Source organism: Carassius auratus, chromosome 6 (genome assembly GCF_003368295.1).
Source record: "Carassius auratus strain Wakin chromosome 6, ASM336829v1, whole genome shotgun sequence".
Classification (NCBI taxonomy): domain Eukaryota; kingdom Metazoa; phylum Chordata; class Actinopteri; order Cypriniformes; family Cyprinidae; genus Carassius; species Carassius auratus.
In genome coordinates this window covers 4338406-4362157 of record NC_039248.1, presented here as the reverse complement: position 1 = coordinate 4362157, position 23752 = coordinate 4338406, and the positions used below count along the sequence as shown (strand labels likewise).

Below are 23752 nucleotides of genomic sequence, written 5' to 3'. Positions count from 1 at the left end.
TATCAATACTTTTGGCAGTATATATGAGTATGTCTTGCTATTGCGCGTGCACCGTGGCTCTGGCTATTGTGCGCGCGCACTCGCGTAGTTATTGCGAGGAATGCATGCTCGCGCCAGCGGCGTTCACGCGCATTTTCAGTGCGATGGGAGTCCTGTGAGGATGGACACACGGCAAATCCTGCGACTCCTGGCCGTTTTAGCAGGATTAAACGGAGTGTGTGAAGGTGAGTTTGAAGTGTTTGTTAATCCCAGCAGTGTTTTGTTGACGTGTGTGTGTGTCGGTTTAGTTTATTTGAGGTGTTTTAGTCGCTGAACGTAAACGTTTGGCGTTTAATACAACAACAACATGGCGCTGGGATTTAAATAATGGCCTCAATAACTCTCTGCCTTTTCACTGACTCTGTCTCTTTCTCTGTCAGAAACGTGAACGTATGATGTGCTTAAATCTATATTTTATACATTTGCTGTTTAAATAATAATAATAACGCAGGATGACTCCGTTTATGATACAAACTCAAAAGGTGAGGGCTAGCATGCTAACAGGCTAACATAGTCAATAAGTGGCTGTAGTTTCGGGATAAAACCTAAAGAAAGACTCAAATGAGCTCGTGTGATCTAATATTATCTATTTAAGTGTATATGAGTCTGAATATGGTTGTTGTACGTCCCAACATAGTGTCATTCTACATATTCAAACAGCTTTAGTTCTGTTTAGAAGCAGTTTTTACTGATCTGCTGAACTTTTGCTGTATAGTTTTACTTGGATTTGTGCACATTCGTAATTTTAGTTGTTTGTTTTTCTATTTAGCAAGTGATACGGAATGCTTACAATTTACATGATCATAGTATCAGATACAGTAAACATAAAATGGCTTTATTTGGATCCTGGCAGACTGGTTTATTTAAACCTGATTTTATTACAGCCAGAGTATCTTATATAAACACATCTCTGTTGGTTGACCTGTGGCACATTAAGGTGTAAGTTCCTCCAAATGTTCATTAGTGTTTGTTATTAATGATCTGTTTAGTGTTGTGTTTAGCTAAATAGAGAGGAGCTCAGTTCACTATAAGTACAGTGGAAAATCAAGTAAATGGTTGCTCTCAGTATGAAATGACGTTAATATCAGGACAGAAGGAAGGTGTGTGTCAGATTGATGCTTTCCTTTTGAGTGATGATATGGTTTTGGGAAACAATAATCTCTGAACACAGGTTATGATGATGGTTGTGTGGGATAAATCTCAGTTCTTTGTGAAGAAGGGACAAAATAAGCATATGACTGAACAATGACCCAATTTCTCTCAAATATATGTCTGTTTGACTCTTTCTCTCTGCATCATATAGAAATACAGTGCGTCTTTGTCCATGTCTGGTTTGATATGGAGTAGCCAGTGGGTTTTGTTTATTACTGTTAAAGGGTTAGTTCAGCCAAAAATGAAAATTATGTCATTAATGACCTCATGTTGTTACAAACCCGTAAGACCTCCGTTCATCTTCTGTACACAGTTTAAGATATTTTAGATTTAGTCCGAGAGCTCTCAGTCCCTCCATTGAAGCTGTGTGTACGGTATACTGTCCATGTCCAGAAAGGTAAGAAAAACATCATCAAAGTAGTCCATGTGACATCAGAGGGTCAGTTAGAATATTTTGAAGCATCGAAAATACATTTTGGTCCAAAAATAACAAAAATTAGGACTTTATTCAGCATTGACTTCTCTTCCGGGTCTGTTGTTATTGCGACTGTTGACATATTACGCTGCTGACGTTGTTATTGGGCGCACCAGAAAGGACGTCAGCAGCGTCACTGCAGTGTTGTGAATGTGCTCACAACAGACACGGAAGAGAAGACAATGTTGAATAAAGTCTTAATATTTGTTATGTTTGGACCAAAATGTATTTTCGATGCTTCAAAATATTCTAAATGACCCTCTGATGTCCCATGGAATACTTTGAAGATGTTTTTCTTACCTTTCTTGAGAAGGACAGTATACCGCACACACAGCTTCAATGGAGGGACTGAGAGCTCTCGGACTAAATCTAAAATATCTTAAACTGTGTTCTGAAGATAAAAGAAGGTCTTACATGTTTGGAACGACATGAGGGTGAGTTATTAATTACATAATTTTCATTTTTTGGCTGAACTAACCCTTTAAGGCTTTTTTTTAACCCACTGTTAATGTTTTCTGCATATGAAAGGCTGACAGACATTTCCTCCTCGAGGTTCAATAAAGTGCATCTATCTGTCTGTTGATCAATATGCCTGTCTAGGAAAGAATTAGTTTGTGTTCTCTAATGATCTTTAAAAGCATAATACTTTAAAATTATTTATGTATAATAAATTTAAATGCTTTAAAATGTATGATGATAATGTTGATACTTGGCAGTCTTAGGTTCTGTACTGGGACTAAATTACAGCGCTGAGCTTGTGTGATATAGCTAATGTCTTCATTTAGCATTTTGATGATATTCACAGTATTTTTTTATACATTAGATTTGTTTCTTCAAGAAGTATGTAGCTCAAGCTATTTTCTGAAGCTGCAAACTATAACCCACAGTTTTTTGAATATAAGATATAAAGACTTCAATGAACCCAAGTAAGAGAGGGGGAAAAAAAATTGGTCACATTTCAATCTTTCAATCAAATTTTCACATGTAATTCAATGTGGCACTTGTCTTTTCTTCGTAATTAATTGTGAAATCTGCTAGCCATTTCTGAGTGAAAATGGTTTCTAAAGCAAATTTATTTCAGTGTGATATTGCTCACCCAGTTTTGCAACAGCACGGAAAACATTATTAATCCTCTGATAACAATGCTTTCCCACCTTGACTTTGCAACACAGTAAACAAAGATTGTGTATCATATTTAATGAGAGCAGTGAAAAGCTTATCTGAACACATAACTGAAGCACGCAAGGATTACTCCGCTTCAGATGCAAGGCATTAATGAGCAAATCTCAAAAATGTGGGGTACAGAATTCTTTTTTGCCACATCTGGCAATGACAGTAAATTGAATAATGGAAGTATGTGTAATGCAATTACAATTAGCATTTAATTGAAAATGTATTTGAAAAATGTAACTTTGTGGTGTATAGCACAGGTCATTATGTCACACAGCATCATATGCAAGACGACAGATTCACAACAATTACTGTGTTTTCATTAGTAGGTGATGATTAGTTGAATCACTAATGTCATTTACATCAGTGAGGGTCTGGGTCGATTTAAAACTAGGGATTGGCGTTTTACGCAAATATCACATTCGAATATTTGAGCTCACAAAAAACTAGTATTCGAATATTCGTTTATTTAAATTAAGTTTAATGACACAGATGTTATTTTTCAGCAACATTTATTGTTTCCGTCATTTTGAACAAGCTTACACACAATAAGCTTGAACATTAACACATCGTTTTTTGTAGATGAAAACCTTTAACAATGCGTGCAAACAAACAAAAGTACAGAAAAAAGCAAAAAAAATAAAAAAAGTGAACCACGAAAAAATGTAAAGCAGCCTGCAGCAATTAGGCTATTGTAGAACGTAGCCTACTTTTAACTTTGAAACTTTGAAACTGTCAGCAAATCTTTTTTGCTTTTATTTCTATTGTTTTACATGTTCTTGTTAAGAAATACGGGCATGTAAACATGATCGGGGAAAGTCGGCTCCTGTTAACAATAAGGCCGGAGAAGGCCGCGGAGAAAACGTGATCTGACGACAAAGATGTTGTCAGGACTCACAAATAACGGTGTGCTAAGCGAATAAGTTTTGTGAAGCGCTTTGTGAACGCAAGAAGAGGAGTTTTCACTGCATTCTCCAAGTTAGCGGTGTTTATTCGTTGCTCAGTGTTCTTGAATTCGGTCACTTTCTGTGATCCTCCACAGCATATTTACTGTTGAAGACCACAGTTCTTAGGGGCCGTTCACATAATGTGTCTTTTGCGCGCTCAAGTTCGTTATTTCCAATGTAGGCGCCCGGTATGCGCGCTCATAATGGAAGCGACGCGGTCGCGACAGCACGCGGTGCGAAGCGCCCGTTTTTTCCAGCTGCGTCTGCACCGCATAGAGTTAAAAACATCTCAACTTTTCAGAATGCCGCAAGCACACCGCAGGTCATGTGACAACAACTAAACATTCAGCTTTATCCTTTCCCGTACCCTCAGTTAATCAGATACTTGATTGTTAAATCTTTCTCCTCAGTGTGTAGGATTGAGAATAATTCTGTATAATTTATGCCAGATGTTTGCCAAATAATTAAGTGTTAGTCAGTTAGAAACTGTAATTGGCAGAAGCAGGACGATGTGGTTTGCGTCTGAAAGTCATTAAAGTTTTTTTTGTTATAAAAGGCAAACCAGTGCTAAAGTCACCTGTCAGATATCAGACCAGTAATTAATTCACATGTGATATTTGTAAACAAAATAATTTTATATTAGTTTTACAGTGAGAATAAAGTTGCTGGTTGTTTTGCTGCAGATTAAAAATAAGCAAAGAATGTCCTTCAACTGAACTGATTTATCAGCCTCTTCCAGTGTAGACAACCTTTCCTTTTGTTTTTTGGGAAACGAATCATTAGTTTTGCTTTGCATCACTCTAACCTGTCTGAGTTGTTGTTCTGAAAACATTGCGTACAGGACATTATCTGAGCTCGCCAGTCATCAGCTGGTTGTAGATAAGCAAGGTGCCCGAGCCAGTTTGACTGGTCCAGAACCGCCTTCCTTTGGTGAAAATATCTGGGACTTTTTCTATCATAAAAACACTTAGTAAAAGTGATTCTCAGGCAGGTTACTACAGAGAAAAACACTTTTCTCTAAAAATAACTAGGCAGCATTACTGCATGTCCATTTACTTGAGACCACCTGCTTGTTTCACAGCTCTGCTGAGAATGATGTTCTTGAAATATGAAAGGCAACACTTCCTTTTTAATCAAACACTCCAGTACTGCACCAAACTTCCAGTAAAATGTGGTAGAAGAGTTGGTTTAGGCCAGCATTACTGTCTCAGGACTTGGACAGCATTGTATGCATTGCAACCAATTAATTAATTCACAGTTGGTCATTTGAAAATGATGCATTGTGCACTGGTGTACGTATATTAAATTTTTTTTTTTTTTTTTTTTAAATATTCCAGAATATTTTGAAGTGGCAGAAACTGATTTATTGTCAACTAGGGCCGAGCAAAACACATTTATGCGAGTCTCACTGTTTTGCACGTGTGGGTGTTTGCTTTCAATGCAGGGAAATGCCAAATTATTGAATTGTCCTTTGAATAGAAAATGAAGGCTAAAAGCCCTGTGAGTTTGCATTGGTCTGCACATCAGGATACACACAGCCTCTATCAGTCCATTTTGGGGAACACACCATACTGTACACACAAATCAAGTTCACTACCTCTGAAGTTCCTAAATATTCTCCCAAGGGTCGTATGAATAAAGTACAACTAGAAATTAGACTGGCTAATATCCCCATCTGGATTTGAATGGTTTCCTGTTATTAAGCTGAAGTCCTGATGAGTCACAATAATTATTTTCCATATTGCCAAATGGTATTGCATCATATTTAGTTAAGCAGTTAGCAAAAGCTGTAGAAAAGGAATATGAGGACCAAGAATTTCTTATTAATCACGGATCATTTAATTTAAGAAAGTTAACAACAACGAACACATTTTATATTCTACTGTGTAGAGGAGGTCACAAGACCTGCCCACATGACTTTAAATTACTTACACTGAGGTATAGTCATAGTGTCTCATATTCATTAAAATATTGTTTATGGATGTTTTGTAACATTTAAGCAGTTCTTTGTGAGCAACATTAGACTTTTAGTAAAAGATGTATTGGTCATTGGACCTGCTTCAATTCTTTTCAACTCATTGTAGACTGTAATCATAAAAAGTAGTGCATTTTTAATATGTCCATGTTGAAATTTTATGATGTTGTTATTCCCTGTAAAATTGCCAAGATTCTGAAGAAGTATGATGCAATATTTAATCACACTAACGGATGGGTTTTGGTGTGTGTGGTCCATTTGTGAATAGCAGTGTTGGATTGAAATGTTTTAGTAAGAGAAAATATGGACTTATGTTTACTGCACAATATACACTGTCTACTGTTTTTATCAAATAATATGAGATGTGGTATATAAAACCCTTTAAATCGCAAAATGATACATTATTTTCACATGACTTGAATCTAGTGCATGTTTAATTCAGCGAAGTGACGTCAAGTCTAGAAAATAAAAAGGTTAATTGTTAACCAGCACCCCCATTACGGGACTCACAGCTGAAAAATAAAAACTTCCTAACATCAAATTATAATAGTTCCTGACTTCAGTGTGCTACACACACAGTTTCGGTGTCTTTGGACACAGCTTTACTGTCCATCATCCAGAGTTAATAATGCTCAAAAAGATAAAAATTTATAGACCGTGAAGTGCCTTTTTTTTTTTTTACCACACTGAATTATTTTTTTTATTTCATATAAAAATACATTAAATCAGTCCTGGAGCAATCCATAAAAGTCTCTGGCCTGCTGATCTCGAGGGTGACTTCCTCAACAGGTTCCAACATGTCGGTCAAATTGGAAACTGTGTCCCATTGGTCTACAGCTGGAGTAGCAATGTTTCCATATTCTCCGGCATAGATATTGAGTGCTCGTGTCTGCTCTGCATAATGTGGCACATGGAGTTGCAGTGAAGGGGTTTTAGACTGAATGATACTATGCTGGGGGAGGACTGCTTTGTGAGCACATAGTGGTTGAAATGTTTAGCTATGTTCTTTAACTTAACATCCAGCACTGCTTGCTGCCTGTCGATGCCATCGGTCACCACAAGCTGTATGGTGTATGCACTGCGGCTGAGATCTGGTATTTCTGCCAATCTGAGGCCTTTAACAATGTTAGCACCACTGTCACGGAGCACAAGTACAACCCTGTCGTGGCTGATGAACATGCTGTACTTCTCAGTGTGGGAGCCAGACATGGCCTTGGCATTTAGGACGACTTGTTTTCTTTCCCAGTTGTTGTCAATGAAATGACATGTTAGACAGTGCTTCAGTGTCCCCAGAACAACAGTTTGTCGTGAAAGACAAAAGAGAGCCAGCATCCTCTGCAGTCAGTGCTTTTATTTTCTTCTCAACTTTTGCAACAATACCATCTAGGAAAAAAAAACAGTGCTAAACCCTATAATTCAGCTGAATTTTCATTAATGCAAATAGGGATGTCAACGATTGATCTATGATCGAGCAACACTTCGTAGTTTACTAGTAATAAATAGTAAATATATGGCCAAATGGACTTTAAAATATCAGCATTAAAGCCTTAGCTTTATCTCCCAGGACTGTTGTTGAATCTTTCAAAGGTTTTGGCTTGGGGTCCTTCACATGCGGCAGCGGCACTTTCCTCCGCACCAATAACACAGGGCTGCCCGTGGACGTCCCTGACTTTAAATCACGCTACTAAATACAGATTTCGGCCAATGTCGATATATAAAAAAATGACACATATCGGCCAACAGATATATCTGTCGACCTCTAAAACAGACGCAATACAGAGAGGTGAGGGAGACAATATTCAGGGCAAAAACATGTATTGTGATGAAATATCTGTTGTTAAACATTTATATTAAGGTTTAAAAGTCAACATGCAGTGCGAGTAATTTATCAGAGTAGGTACAGTGAAAGGACAGTTTCCTAAAATATTTGTTTTCTGTCTTATGACAGGTGGTCTTTTAAATTAAGTGCTATATGTTTTCATAGCATTCAGTTGGCTCATTTGTTTTAAGGACATTAGGCAGAATGTGGAATAGTGTGTTTTTGTCAGTAAATTTAAAATAAAGTAAACAGGGATTTTATACCCGTTAATCGAAAGATAATTGGCCAACTAATCGATTATAAAAATAATCATTAATTGCTCCCCTAGATCCTAAATGCATGATTGTATTAAATAGTTTTGTTTTTTGCATTTGGAACCGAATGTTTGTTTTTTATTCCTTCTGTCACTGTAAGAAAATACTTATCGGTTAAATCTCTGCCATCAAATGTGACATCGACCACAACAACAGCGTCATAACATCTGTCCTCGAGTAGTTTCTCTCTGTTCATAGGTCAAGGGTAAGCTCCCGTGATGATGGATCATCTCTTTACGTCATATTGTGTGAATGGGCGTAAATAACAGGGAATCCCATCTATCAACTAATATGCCACTATACATGCAATAATGAAACACGTTCAGTGGAAAACCAAGCTCAGATGCTAAATTTATACATTCTGCTGTGACCTACATACATGCAAACACTTAGATTAATAAAGCAGGAGTCTTGTGCTTGTCTCATGCTGAAAGCAGAAAATGTAGAAACAGCCCGGGCAATACTGCAAGAGTGTACCATAAAACAAGATCCTTTCAATGAGAATTGATCACAGGCTTAATTTGTTTACTCACTCCATGTTTTTGGCTTGAAACGAGTCCTGTGTTCAGTCAGTGACACCACGAATGCAACTCAGCGCTGTGAAAACAGAGAACATTTGACACAATTTCAATTCACACTTTCTAATTATCCATATGGCAAAAACAATATCTTAATAATGATGACATTGTGTAGGAGCTTCACCAGAGAGTGAATCAAGTGCCAAATGAATGTTGCACTTCAGGCACTCGCAGCCATTGCATAACTCTTTTACACAACTTGTTACATGACTTGTACGACTGCCAGTTATTACTTATTCCTGTGAAATCTCTAATCATGTTTGTTAGACATGGTTTCCTGTTCCAAAAACAGTATTTATATCCTCTGATCCTTCTAATAAAACAGTTTTACTGTACTGGCATAGTTCACATTCATATTTATCAGGGCAGGCAGACGTGCTGAAAATAAATAGGTGTTATGTAAATGTTGGTGGCCGATTTTAAAAATCCAGTGTTGGGTTAAGATGGTCAGTAGGGTCAGCAAGTGACTACTTTTATCTTTAGCTTTAATGATCATTAAAAGTGGATTTGGTGTTTAATGCTTGCTTTTTTTCCACATTATGCATATTGTCAAAATAAGAAGGCTCTCTTATTTTGAAATGATTTAGCATTGCTGGCTGCTTGTTCATGTCTACAAAATGTTACATTATAAAACCTATAATAAAACATTGTCTTAATTTCATCGTAAGTGATTGTTACTTGGAATAAATGCATGTTTTTAAACCGTGAGCCCATTGAATGCACAACAGTGCCACGTTTTGATTATGAAATGTACAGCACATATCATATATTACATCATATATTTGAAGATTAATAAAAACGTTAAGCAGTTTAGCGATTCCTGTTTTTTTTTTTCTTCCCATCACCAAATTTAAGACAAGATGTTTGTTCTTCAATTTAAAAAGTAAAGTTAAAAAGTAGTTTAAGTAGTTAAAAGAAAATGTCTCTCTTATGAACACAAAAGTGCTATAGTTCTTTAGATTGCATCTCCCCAAAGCACATCTCTTAGAAAAACTCCTGCTGCCCATCGCTCTCTTCTCAGATGAGTTGAGTGTGTGTGTGTGTGTGTGTGTGTGGTCTGCTGTTCTTCACTTTTGACCGTCTACAACCTCCATCTGCATGTGCTCTGGTTCAAGTTTGATTGAATCATCTCTGTCTGGCTGCTCTTGGACAGACCTGATGAATGAGTCTTTAACCAAGAAAAATTGTGTGAGGGGAGGACATAATGCAGTTTTATGTTGTCCTATGCATTATTCCAACAAGGGGGACTTTATTTAATCAATAAGGAGATTATAGGATCATAAGTAACTGATTGCTTTTCTTTACCACAGTCACTCTTTGAAACTTTCTGTTTTGCCTTGATGGCAGCTGAAAATGAAAGTTGTTTTAGAGGCATTCAGATGAAAGATTAGAACGTTTTCACATTTTTTCTTTTGTCTTTCTGAAGTTGCCTTATGCTGGGGATGAGCCAATATAGATAACTTATCTCACCATGAAACTGTATTTTAAACCATTTTATTAAAAATATAAATACATTTCATAAATTAAGTTTGTTTTATAAATGATGCATAATATAATAATTGTAATTATATGCTAATTTGCTATCAAAATTTATTTCGATTTTTTAATAAAATACTTATAAAAGAAAAATTAACAACTGCTTCTGAATTCTTCCTACAAAGACAGACATGAAGCTGTTTGGTGCACATCTCTGCCACCCCCTGCTGCTAAAAATCTGCATTCACTGGATCCATTCACTATAATACAGATGTTCACAAACCGTTTGAGATTGTGGCTGTAATATGTATTAAAAAAAGGGTCAATTTTTCAAATTGAGACTTATACATCATCTGGAAGCTGATGTAAATCTAAATACAGAGAATCACCTTTAAAGTTGTTAAACTTATGTTCTTGGAAATGCTTTTTTCTAATCAAAAATAGTTTTGATATAATTTTACAGTAGGAAATTTACAGAATATCCTCATAGAACATGATCTTAATATCCTAATGATTTTTGGAATGTTTGTTTTTTTTAATATAATTTTGACCCATGCAGTGTATTTTTGTTTATTGCTATAATTATACGCCAGTGACTTAAGGTTTTGTGCTAGTGTCTCACATAGTATATTTTAGTACTGGGCTGTTGAATGCTTGAATCTGATTGGCTGACATACATTCCAAGGTGTGCAATTATTTTCAGGAAAATGCACAGCTACAGAAGTTCCAGGCGGGTCTTGACCACATCATTGATCATGACTTATGACTTATCATGACAATTATTTCAAAGGTCCATACAGCAAGAGAACCAAAACCCAGTGAGAGTGACCAAGCTAATAAATATAGTAAACAACAGGACAAAAATGAATGAGACTGAGGATGAGGAATGAGATTATTAATCCTACACACTGACCATTTATAGACAAAAACCAGGCAAATGGTATTTAAATGGCCCGTCATCAATTATCTCTTACTTAAAGAGCCAGTAAGATGAAAATTCTAAGCTTCCTATCACTGCTTATAAGTCCTGTACATTAGGTTTAAATCCATCCAAGGTTAAAAAACATTGTCATTTTGTCAAAATATCATTTTAAAATTACCTCAATTCTCAGAGATCCCCAAACGGTTCGCGCGAAGCTGCTCAAAAGATTCAGTTTCCTTAAACCCCACCTTTCAGTAGCATACTGTGTTCTGATTGGTCAACTAACATAGTCAGGTTTGATTGGTTGTTCCGCACACACCTCCACGGTAAACTATGTGTTAGCATCTGTTTGGGGTGAATTATGTCTTATTCCTCTCATCGCGAAGCAAACAATAAAATAAAAAAACATGAACAGTCTCGCTGCTTTTTCTTCTGTGTGTGTGTGTATTCAAGCCGCGCTTCAGTTTGAATCTGAGTAGCGCGTTCAGCGCGGGGGCGTGGTCACATTAGATATTATGAAGGGAGACATGAAAAACAGACATCGCGTTGTTTTCATATGGATTACTTTATCACAGAATATCTGTTTTCGGCAGCACTTGTTTAGTTTTAAAGAAGACATGTCAATATCTATAGATATCTCTCTCATGTCTCTTCGTTGAGTATTCACGGAGTTACACTTCATTTTCATGACGTGTTTGTACATGACGATCAGCGCAGACAGCACACATACTGATAAGACGCTCGGGAGAAAACAAACACATAACTTCATAATCATACTTCGCGTTGTGATTCGGAGATGCTCGTTGGTCTAAATAAAGTTGGTAATGAACCTTCTTTTATGGCCAAACGCTTTGAAAATCCCGCCTTGTACTCACCGAGATTAGAAAAGCAGTCATCAGTGAAATGTTGTGAACACAACAAAAGGGATTTGTTGTACTGCACTGGTATTGTGGTGAAAATGAATTTTAGCCATTGGTTCTTCTGATCTTTATTCTTTGGCAGTGAAAATAAAACAAACTTGCCTTTACAATTAAAAACACACCGTCTCCTCGACATGATGCTCTCACACCAACCAGAGCGTCTGTGTGTGTGTGTGGGGGGGGGGGGGCAGGTCAGAGTTTTGTTTCTCTCAAGACGGTAGGCGGAGATTATTATGCAAAGTGCTCCTAGTGACGTACATAGAGATGGGCAAAAGATTTGAAATCTATAACGACTCGTTTCAGCGATTCAGAGTCGACTCCTTACTTTAGAAACCAATAACTTTATCAATCGTGTACTTCTTGGTTTAATTACTTTGCACATTGTTTACACTGATGGACAGCTACATCATACACTGTAATACAGGTAATTTTTGATTTCCCATCAGTGTCGCTCTTTAATGTTCAGTATAGTATAGTGTTAGTATGTCATGTAATGTATAATTTTGGTTCTCTCTGCAGCTCTGTGGTGTAACTGCACCTTACCAAAGTGTGTGAAGGATGGGTATAAGTGCGAGACCACGGGGGCGTGCATGGCCTCCACCTCAGTCATTGAAGGACAGGAGCAGCATGTGCGGCTCTGCATTGAGAAAGAGAACCTGGTTCCTCCGGGACAGCCGTTCTACTGCCTCAGCGCGGAGGGACTGATGAACACACACTGTTGTTACTCTAATTACTGCAACAGCATCGACCTGAGACTACCAACCGGTGAGCATCAGTATTTTTAATCAATATCAGTAACAATTGCTGACTCCCAGATGAGGATCTAATGCAGCGTGTTCTCTGTCAGTGACTCAAGGAGCAGGTTCAGAGCAGGACTGGGGGCCGGTGGAGCTCACTGCTGTGGTGGTGGGGCCAGTGTTTGTGGTGTGTGTGCTGGTTCTGCTGGGTTTCTTCCTCTTCCATCATCACCAGCGAGCCTACGGTCACCGGCAGATACTGGAGGTAGAGGATCCCAGCACTGAACACATGTTCCTGGCCAAGGACAAGACCTTACAGGACCTCATCTACGACCTCTCCACCTCAGGATCAGGGTCAGGTTAGTATTGGATGAGAAAATGTGGTGTTGGTTTGTTTATGCATGTATGAAACAGTGTTATTTTAGCATGATTTATATATTATTGTAGTTTTTATTAATATTTTGAATGGGCTTTTATTAGGGCTGAACGATATTGGGAAAAAATGACATTGCGATGTTTTATTTATTAAATAGAGAGAGAGCGCGCGCGAGAGAGGGAGGGAGAGAGAGAGAGCGAGAGAGAGCGAGCGAGAGAGAGCGAGCGAGAGAGAGCGAGCGAGAGAGCGAGAGCGCGTGAGAGGGAGAGAGAGAGAGCGCGTGCGAGAGAGAGAGATTTATTGTATTTATTGTATTCTTTGTAATCTACGTTTTTTGTGTGTATCGAAACAATAATTGTGGTATCATGAAAACACTATTGCCAAGACAACATTACTACTACTATTTTACTTTTAAATTATTTTATTTATTTATTTTTTAAATCTGATAGATGAATTAATATACCATTATAGTTTTTATTCATATTTTGAATGGGCTACTATTTTTTATTTCCTTTTTTCATTTTGGTAGTTTTAGTTGTTTGTTTTTCAGTTTTTTCGTTTTTCATTGCCAAGTAGTGATGCACGGTGCACTGATACTTCAAAAGTATCCCGATTCTCGGGAATTAAAAACGTCACGATACCTAAATTTATTAGTATCGATACTTCAAAGAGTGACTGCGTTCCAGTTTTCTAAGAGATGTATTTCATGTTGGTGTGTGCAACGCACGTTTCCAGTGCCACCCTATGGACGTCTGTGTTTTTTCTCCTTATACACGCAGCAAAAAAGCACTACAGCAAGATGGCTGCATTAGTGGCTTTACTAAACTGATTTGGCTTTACTAAAATCTGTGCATAATCGCATTAAATAGTTTAAATAAGTTGTTCAGATGAACAAAGCACAAGGTTTTCTTGCATAATTTTAATTGTTTGGTCAGACAGTTCATATATAATGTTCACATTAATTGGAAATTAAATGTGGAGTTATGTTCTGTATGCTAAATATGCATTCAACTTGTTCTCGAAATGAGAAGATCTCTCGATCTCGTTCAGTGAAGGGCTTTTTGGTTCACTACATTCAACAAATCACATTCTCTGTCACATCTTGAGTAACTCTTTGACAAGATGAAACGGTTCACAAAGCTGTTCACGAGCTGCGCATGCGCTGCTAATAGCGCCGTGCTCGCGCGCTGCTGTGGAGGGAGGAACTTCAGTGAATAAGAAATATCAGTGGATTACCTGAACGATTCGTTCACCTAAAAGGTTCGTTCATGGACGAACCATCAGTAGTTTAATTTCATATAGCCTATATTAAATATTTGTATTATATATTTATATATTTTATTAAATTTATTACTAGGGCTGTCACTTTAAAAAAAATCAATTGCAAAATCGATCGGACCAACCAAAAAAAGTTTCGAAAATGAAAATAGGGAATCAATTTTAACCAAATATGTACAATATTAATTTTGAAACAATTAAAGAATATGATGTAACAAAACTCACAAACAAGCAGAAAAAGAAAATAAAGAAATCCGAAAGTGCAGTATGCCTTACGAAAGCTAGACAGAAAATACCTGCAATTTTATGCGCCTACAAGACCCAGTGACGTTGCAAAGCAACCTCTTATGCTGCGTTCACAGCAAATGCGAATAAAGCGTCTGATTTCAATGTTAAGTCAATGTAAAGACATGTTTACGCGCGTCTGGAGGTCTCGCAGCATGGTAGACGCGAATTCGCCTCATTCGCGCATCTAGTTACAGGAGATTCTGAGTTATGAAAAGGACCATTGCAAGCTGACAGCGACCGGCTTTTGTGGTGGAAAATTGGCAGTAATACCCCCATCTTGCGCAGCTGTACCTGAGTTTTATCAGTGCGGTCAAGTGCGTCTTCTCAACAGCTGGACATATAGTGAATAAAAAACGCTCTGCTCTGGACCCCGAAAATGTTGATTGTCTTTTTTTTAACAGTTGTTTGAAATGGATTGAATCATTATTAAAAATAATCTTGGATATTTTTGAATTGTTTGAAGCCTGCAGTGATGTTTTTCTTTAGTTATGGCAGCCGTCCCCTATTTTATATGTTATTCTGCACGAAACTTCATGCCAGTAAAGACTAGGTATCGGTATCGAAACAATAATTGTGGTATCGTGAAAACACTATTGCCAAGGCAGCATTACTACTACTATTTTACTTTTAAATTATTTTATTTATTTATTTTTTAAATCTGATAGATTAATTAATATACCATTATAGTTTTTATTCATATTTTGAATGGGCTACTATTTTTTATTTTATTTTTTAGTCGTAGTTCAGGTTGCAGTTTTTTTTTTTTTTTTTATCAATACTATTTAGGTTTAATATATTTTAATTTTAGTTTTTGTCAAGTTTCAGTTTGTAATTTTTGTGCTTCAACCGAAGCACATTTCAGTTAGTTGCAATATTGAATTGTTGTTTTCTAGTTTTTTCATCAATTGTTTATATTTTAGCATATCGTCCCCTTGGAATTATAAGGTTCTATCTGCGTTCTGCAGTTCTGCGTTCTGCAGTTTTGAGATATTGAGCTTCAAAGTTTTTGCATTACATATAGGAAAATGTATATGGGGAACAAGTTTCTTTCAAACATGAAAATAACAGGGACCCTAAATGTATTGTAAATATACAATATCAAAATCCTATCGAATTTGTAAATGGGGATTTTTGGAATGAGTCAAATGCAGATAGAACCTTCTAATTCTAAAAAAAACACTTTTCACTTAGAATTATAAGGTTCTATCTGCCAAAACATTATTTTAACATTAAATATAAACTTTAATGTTGTAACAATGTCTCATAATGTGTTAGAAAGTAACATTGTATCCTTTCTATGACATTTATTTTATATTTTTAGCACTTTCATGTATTTAGGACATTTCAAATTAAGCAAGGTAGGTCTAAATATTTTGTTGAGTGCAGATGTTAATTTTAGTAACAATTTGATGGGTAATTAAACGCATTATTGCAGAAATTGTTACTTAAATCTTTCTTTTGTTTAAACAGAAAGAAGCTAGAGTAATATATCTGAGCTGGACTTTATTCTATCTAAAGTGGGCCAGGTAAAATGGCTTTCTTTCTAGACATCAGTGTGGCTGCATTAACATGCTAATGTTTATTGTTATAATTAAGACCCAATCAATTAAATTGTTGACTAATTGACCTTTAAGGCTTAATATTGACATTTTAAGACTTTAAAAACTGCAACAACAAAAAAAAAGAAGAAAAAATACATGTTTCAGCAAATTAATTTATAAAGTTTAATAATCATTGAAAAATGAATCACTGACTATATATAAATCACAAAAAAATGTCAGACTCAATTTTTAAAACGCATAACTATTATACTCTCTCTGACTAATTTTTTTCAAACACAGACTTTATCTGAGACACTTCTCTTGTTTCTTCTTTTCTGAGTAGACCCCAACTCTTTAATTTGTAAACTGTTAGGTGCAGCCACTGGTTCCCCACTGGTTTGTCTGGTAAGACCCTAGGCCCTGCTGCATCTACCTTGTCACCTGCCTGGAGAAAAAAAATACATGTGAAAAAATACATATTTAAACACAATATTTACATTATATGTATTTAGCATGGTATCCCATTGAGTAGCTACACAGTCTACAATCATTCTTAAATCGTTTTAATACTGAGGTAACTGCTTTAACGATCTTTCACTTGTTCACATAACGATCATAACTTACTGTAAACGAACTATTTTGAGTAGGATAGGTTCGTTAGTTTTTTTTTGTTTTTTTATCTTAGTGCTTGCCTCTTAATATCAGGAACTATAAAGCTAGCGCTGCTGGCTAGTGTGGTGTCTAACTATGAAAACAATCTTCTCAGCAAGACCTAAAAAAATAAAGAGTGAACTTGCCTGGAATTCGAGCTGCGGTCCTTGACAAGATCGTCAATAAAATTGTAGATCTTTAGGTTTCTTAAAAACTTTGTTGTGTGCCATAATCCTCACACTGCGATCTAAAGCCGGTGACACGACATATAAGGTTGATCCTGATTGGTCCTCTTCTGTGAATTCGAAATGCTGATTGGCTCACGCAGATAGAACCTTATAGAACCAAGTTAGAGTTTGTCTTTGTAGATAGAACCTTTTTGTTTTTTCAATAAAAAGTCCCAAAATGTACACAACTTCAAAAAAACCATCACATAATGTAAATACGTTGTCACAGAATAAGAATATGTGAATAACTAAATTTTGACAAAAATGTCAGATAGAACCTTATAATTCCAAGGGGACGATATATCAGCTATAAGTTAACAAAACAATAATAACCCTGATGTAACATTCATATATCACATTGTAGTTTCTTCTTCATTATCATTTTCATTTTAATAGCTTAGTTTCATTTTTGTCTTTTTGGATTAATTTGGAGTTAATATGGAGTTCTGGAGGGAAAAAAACTCCATAATATATATTTTATATATGTCCTATTTTATGTTTTTCCACTATTTACATATCTCTAACAAAATGCCATTAAAATTTCATTTTGGCTGCCGTTTAAATCATGCACAGTGTTATTTTGTCATTGTTTATATATTTTTCTAGTTTATATTTAAATATTTTGATATCTTAGTCTTTTATGTGCTTTTGTCACTTGTCATTAATTATTTTATTTTTTTTATCACTATTTAGGTTTATTTCAGCTGTAAGCCTTATCCTCTGGTTGACTCTGCAGGTCTGCCTCTGTTCGTCCAGAGGACCGTGGCTCGTACCATAGTGCTGCAGGAGATCATCGGTAAAGGCCGCTTTGGGGAGGTGTGGAGGGGGAAGTGGAGAGGAGGAGACGTCGCTGTGAAGATCTTCTCCTCTCGTGAGGAGCGCTCCTGGTTTCGTGAAGCTGAGATCTACCAGACCATCATGCTCCGCCACGAGAACATCCTGGGCTTCATTGCTGCCGACAACAAAGGTAAACAAATAAATAAGCGGTGTTTTAATGAGCTGTTTTATAGTGCTGTCCTCTAATAATGTTTAATTCTCTCTGTCGCAGATAATGGCACGTGGACTCAGTTGTGGTTGGTGTCAGACTATCATGAGAATGGATCCCTGTTCGACTATCTGAACCGATATTCAGTCTCCATTGAGGGCATGATTAAACTAGCGCTGTCGGCTGCTAGCGGCCTAGCGCATCTACACATGGAGATACTGGGCACTCAGGGTGAGTTTTTCAGGGTTATTCAATTAAATTATGTCCATTACAATAACTAGTGAGCCAGTTTGATGTCTACATAGGGAGCTGACTTCTAACACATCTTCTGCATCAGATGCGCAGGCTTTTAATGTCATTTTAACTTGATTTTTGTCATGAAAGTAGCCATGGAGGATTGCATGCTGTTAAATTACTAATGAACAAAGAAACATCAGACATGAAAAGCATCGTGATTTGATCAAAAGATTAAAGGAGCCTGAACAATGCGTGTGGTCACATTAAACTCTTCTTCCTTTGTCCAGAGTTTCTGTGGGTCTTAAAATGGTTTTAAAAACCACAATTCAAGGCCTTAAAAATGTCTTCAGTCGAAGCCGAAAGTGTTAAATACATAAAATCATTGCATTAAATGTTGCATGCATTTTAGCATTTCAAAACATTTCTTCCTCAGTTTTTTCCCCCAATACAAATATCGAAACATCTTAAAATCAATGAATGAAGTCTTGAAAAATAGAACAAAATTCATTTTCACTTTTTTGCAGCATAATAAGAAGCTACAGTAAAAGTAATTTCCGTATTCTAGAGGTTGGGAGATATTCAAGCCTTAAGTATTTTTTATTTATTTATTTGTAAAATTTAATACTCATTGTCAGATACACAAATTATTCGATTTTGCCGACAGTAACATGGACTGACCTTATAAAAAAAATGTTATTTCAGGAAGCTGATTATTGGCATTTATCAGTGTTCACTAAAGTGAATTGCATGAAAAGTTTTCTGACACTCTCAGTCGATTCTAGGAGAGTCTGAAAACTAATAAACGCAAACAGAGAGAGCACACAAATATTGGGTCCGTAAACAATTTTTATCAATACTTTTCAGTACAGAATCAGATCAAAACTGAAATTTCGCTACATGCAGCGATGACTTATGCGGTGTTCTTGTGCAGCCTGCTGTTTGAAACAGTCGTGATGTCTAAAAGTGTTGTGTATGTGGGAGCGTGTGAGGGTGTGGAACACCTCTTCCCTGGTCAGAGAGGTTTTACCAGATGTGTGTGGATCAGAAATGGTTTTGTGTTTGTCATCAGGGAAGCCTGGCATCGCTCACCGTGACCTGAAGTCCAAGAACATCCTGGTGAAGAAAAACTGCACGTGTGCCATCGCTGACCTCGGCCTGGCTGTTCGTCACGAGTCCGTCTCTGACACCATCGATATCGCCCCCAACCAGCGCGTCGGCACTAAGAGGTACAGCTCGTTACAGTAATCTGACCCAAACCGTCTGCTCATACGGTCAGTGTTTGAGTCTTCTACACGATGTTCCTTCAGTGATCCGGTGTGTGTGTGTGTTTCAGGTACATGGCGCCTGAGGTTCTAGAAGAGACTATTAACATGCGTCACTTTGACTCGTTCAAATGCGCAGACATCTACGCTCTGGGACTCGTGTACTGGGAAATCGCTCGTCGCTGCAATGCTGGAGGTGCTGAAATAAAGTGAAACCATTCTTTAAGATTTGGCATAAAAAGCTCTTGAAGCATGTTAAAAGTTCAAGTGAGAATTTATTATTTTTTTGTTTTGTTTGCATTCAGGTATTCATGAAGAGTACCAGCTGCCCTACTATGACCTGGTGCCCTCTGACCCTTCCATAGAGGAGATGAGGAAAGTGGTGTGTGATCAGAGGTTACGACCCAACATCCCTAACTGGTGGCAGAGCTATGAGGTGAGAGAGAAAGAGATCGCAACAACCCTGTGAATGCTCTACAGCTACTGTACGGTTTTCTTTCTCCTCCTGAACCCACTGAAAATAGCCTTTCTGCATCGTCGTGATTTCTGAATTGCCTATTTTTGTTTTATTTAAACATGGTCTTTTCAGATTGGGAAGGTGGTGTCGAGTTTTGAAAGATAAGATTTACAAACCATTTATCCTTTTTGCCGTTTCAACAAAACTTCAGTTAAAAAGTGCTCTAAACTTCAGAAAGTGTTGCTTGTCCACTTCACCATCAGTTCTATTAATTAAAATGATATATAAGCACATTTATTTTTGCATTTTATATTTTTACTAGCAATAAACCATACAAATAAGTATATTAAGGTATTTTTTAAATAATATATATTTTTTTATATATTTATGTATTGTATGTTTAAACTTTGTTAGTTAATCTAGTAGTATTTGCTGTGATATCAAAGAAGTACTTTGCTTTAAGTAATAAATGGAAAGCAAGTTAAATTGAAATATTTTTGTTTTCTTTTCTGATCCGATTAATGATCCAATCCGTTTGTCAGAAACTGTAATGTGATCCGAACCGTGAGATTTGTGATCCGTTGAAAAAGTATAATATACACAAAGAATATCGGCCCGATACATTAATATCGGTATCTTTTAATCCCTAATATCGGTATCGGTATCACCCTCTAAAAGAATCTCACGGGTTGGGCTCTACTGTTAGATTTTATTTCGTTTGTGTCAAAGGACTGTGACACAGTTTGTCAGAAGTGCTGCATTATTACATTAAAAACTTCAAGAGTGAAAACAAAAGGGCTGTTTTCTCTGATATGAACTGACACGGTGAATGTGCTGTTGTTCCCGCAGGCGTTGCGTGTGATGGGGAAGATCATGCGGGAGTGCTGGTACGCTAACAGCGCTGCACGACTGACGGCTCTCCGCATCAAGAAAACCCTGTCTCAGCTCAGCGTGGACGAAGACATGAAAATCTGAGCGAAACACTACCTTCTGTCAGAAACACTCCTAGCAAAGAGAACGTGTACAGACATGCGACTACTCTAAACTATCCTGCCAGTTCACAAGTATTTCCGTCCGCTGAGTCGGGACGGGGTCTACCTCATCCCAACGCCAAAACTACTGAACCCTCGCTCCCAGCAGCCCTCTGTGCTCTCCTCCTCTCTACATCTACCACTGACCCCTGCTCGCCCATCTAACTGGACATGGGACTCAATTGATTCTGATCAAATCCAGTTTGGCCCCTAAGATCTTTTGTTTTGATCTTGTTGTATTCACTAAGGTGATTCTAGCAGACTATCACGGCTAACTAACTATGAAGAAAAGGGTGGGTTGAGCTGGTAAACACGACCAGCTGGTTCCTTTCATAACCACATCAAAGCTGTTTGCAAAACAACCTTATTTGCACTTTATCCCAGGTTTCGTGAGCGTGGGTTATAGCCATCTTGGTTTCACACACTGGCACGCGTGTCTATTCTTAACTACTGAACGGTACGGAGATATCTATTTATTTTAGCTCGTAGATACTTCACACGTCCTTATTGTTTTTATCTCCGTTAGATTTCCTCCTCCATGGGCAAATGAAGCTACTGTACATGGTATATTTTTTAATAGTATGGAAATGTAAATAGCCTACCCTTTTTTAATTTCCAAGTCCTTCGACTAAGCTACAGGTTTGATCGTCCAGGAACACGGGAGATGTGAAGGTGTACGGGTCAGGCTTTTCGTTAAACTTTATTTTTCATAGCTAAACCTGTCACGGTAGCATTAAATTACACTATTATGACGCACATTTATTAACTGAGGAGCATTGGGACTGTTTTGTAAACTTGTTTTTTTTAAGGAATATTTCATGCAAGTGCATAAGAATGTTATTTATCATCATTTATCATCCTTGCGTCGCTCCAAACCCATATGCTGGAACTTTTAATGTAAAACACAAAAGAACATATTTAGCAGAATGTGCAAGCTGCACTCAAAAAATGATGAAACATTGCCATAAATGATCAGTATGATATTATGCTAAATTCAAAGTGTGATACTTTTTTTGGAGCTTGATGCAATCAGAATTCATGCAATTTAATTACAAGGCAAAGGGTTGCATGAACTTGTCCAATGCAAGCAAGAAAGTCATGCAGGTTTGGAGCATCATAAGGACGAAAAATTACAGGATTTTAATTTTTGCATTAACATTACGACGTGATCCTAGGAAATAATCTCATTCTTCTTCATGCACTGGGTCTGTAATGAGAAGAACGACTTGAAAACGTAACTTGAAAAGTTTGGCGTCGAAGTGCACTGCTTTACTCCTCCAACACTGTATTTATGACTCCTGACAGACATTGTGTCTCTCTCTCGTACTCCACGGATAAATACTACTGCCCTTCTGTCCCTCTCCGCTTAATATGCAAGATGTTAATGTAGTTTCTATAATGTATGACCTTTTTATTAATCCGATTTGATTCTGTAGACAATCGTGTGGTTCTGCTTTGTGGTTTATTTTTTTAAATGTGACTCTGTTTTAATTCAGGTTTTATTCGTATAGCGCTTTTAACAGTAGGTTTTGAAGCAGCTGTACAGGGTTTTGGGTCTGTGGTCTTTCGTTTAATTTGATTTTATCTCCCAGTTTCACTGGACTTATGTCTAGAGTCTGTGTTTTGACAATCTGAAGTACTGTTATTCTCCTTCATCCATTTGCAACAATTCAGTCGCCTTACACTAAGATTAAAATGTGTCCAGAAAAAGCCAAAAATGATTGCTTATATGTTAATGCTTTCTTTAGATAGTAGATTTTCATGTTAAGGAGATCCAAAATGACGGGCTACCATGTGAAATGTGTTTGTATCACTGGACTGAGTCACAACACTACTGAGAAATATAAGATGACACTGGCACATCTGCTGCTGATTGAGAAAATCATCTTGAATTGGGAATAAGTGTTCAGGTTTGATCTGTATTTGTTTCTTCTGTCGAGTTCAGTTTGTACATATATTTATAGTTTCCAGAAAGCATGTTGCTGCTGGCAGGATTGGGGCTTTATAAACGTCTGCTCCCTTTCATCCTTTGACTGTAGTAGACGTCTGTCGCCTGGATAATTATAACAGCTAAACGATGGCGACAATGTGATTTTTACGTCCTGGTTTAGCATTAAGGAAGTTTCCTCAGTCTGACCTCACAGCAGACCTGTATAATCCCAGTGTATTTCCCAAATCTACATGGACTTTTCAGGAATTTCAGTTTCCAATCATGTACATGGGTAATTATTAAACAGTAATAAATACAGATTTTCCTAAAATTTTCTTGTGTTCTTTCTTGCTTCATAAATTTGAGTTTTTCTAATTTGCTTTGGTGCATTTCTCAGATCAGAAATTACATTCCCAAAACTACTCGTTCGACCTCCACATCATCTAGTCAGTTGTGCACATCATAAAAGCAGTCTCTCATTCTTTTGAACAAGTTGCAATTGCTTTGGACGATTCATGCACTGTGTGGTGCTGTGTGTTCGATTTGTTTTGAGAAATGCACATACTACTGATGCATCGAGAAATGCACTAAAGCGACTGAGAAAAACTGTCATAATGTAAATATGGTGAGTGTAATTTAATAGCTTGTTCAAACTATAGAAAGCATGTAATTTATGTTGTCAAACATGACATTTACACAAGTACAACGTTTATTAAAAACCGGTTGAACTGGAATAAAGCCTGAGGGAACAAGAGTTCTTCAGATAGCTGTAATGCAAAACTAATCCCGCTCGCTCGCAAAGGGAGAACAGAAAAACAAATGCAGCTTTCAAATAAAAAAAGTTAGTTGTTTTTATATTTTTTTTGAGTCAAACAAAGATAATACAGTCAAATCACAGGTTGCAACCTGATCAGGTTCAAGTAGAAGTGAAAATGTGATCTCAATGTATGCTTGTCAAATAAGAA

At 37.0% G+C, this 23752-nt stretch overlaps 1 protein-coding gene across 1 annotated transcript; it reads left to right on the top strand.

Annotated features, from left to right (window-relative positions):
- The first annotated feature begins 69 nt into the window (after positions 1-69).
- Positions 70-23118, top strand: LOC113091311 (activin receptor type-1B-like). Its single transcript, XM_026256745.1, has 9 exons — positions 70-224; positions 12307-12552; positions 12635-12883; positions 17622-17852; positions 17934-18101; positions 19177-19333; positions 19441-19565; positions 19675-19805; positions 20676-23118. The coding sequence occupies exons 1-9, from the start codon at positions 101-103 to the stop codon at positions 20799-20801; spliced, it is 1557 nt and encodes a 518-aa protein (XP_026112530.1). The 5' UTR covers positions 70-100; the 3' UTR covers positions 20802-23118.
- The last annotated feature ends 634 nt before the right edge of the window (positions 23119-23752 follow it).

Excerpts from the sequence above, each read along its gene's own strand:
- LOC113091311 (XM_026256745.1), top strand. The coding sequence starts at position 101 with ATGCATGCTCGCGCCAGCGGCGTTCACGCGCATTTTCAGTGCGATGGG. Across the intron at positions 19,334-19,440 it reads CAGCGCGTCGGCACTAAGAG|GTACATGGCGCCTGAGGTTC; the intron begins GTACAGCTCGTT and ends TGTGTGTTTCAG. Across the intron at positions 19,806-20,675 it reads ACTGGTGGCAGAGCTATGAG|GCGTTGCGTGTGATGGGGAA; the intron begins GTGAGAGAGAAA and ends TTGTTCCCGCAG.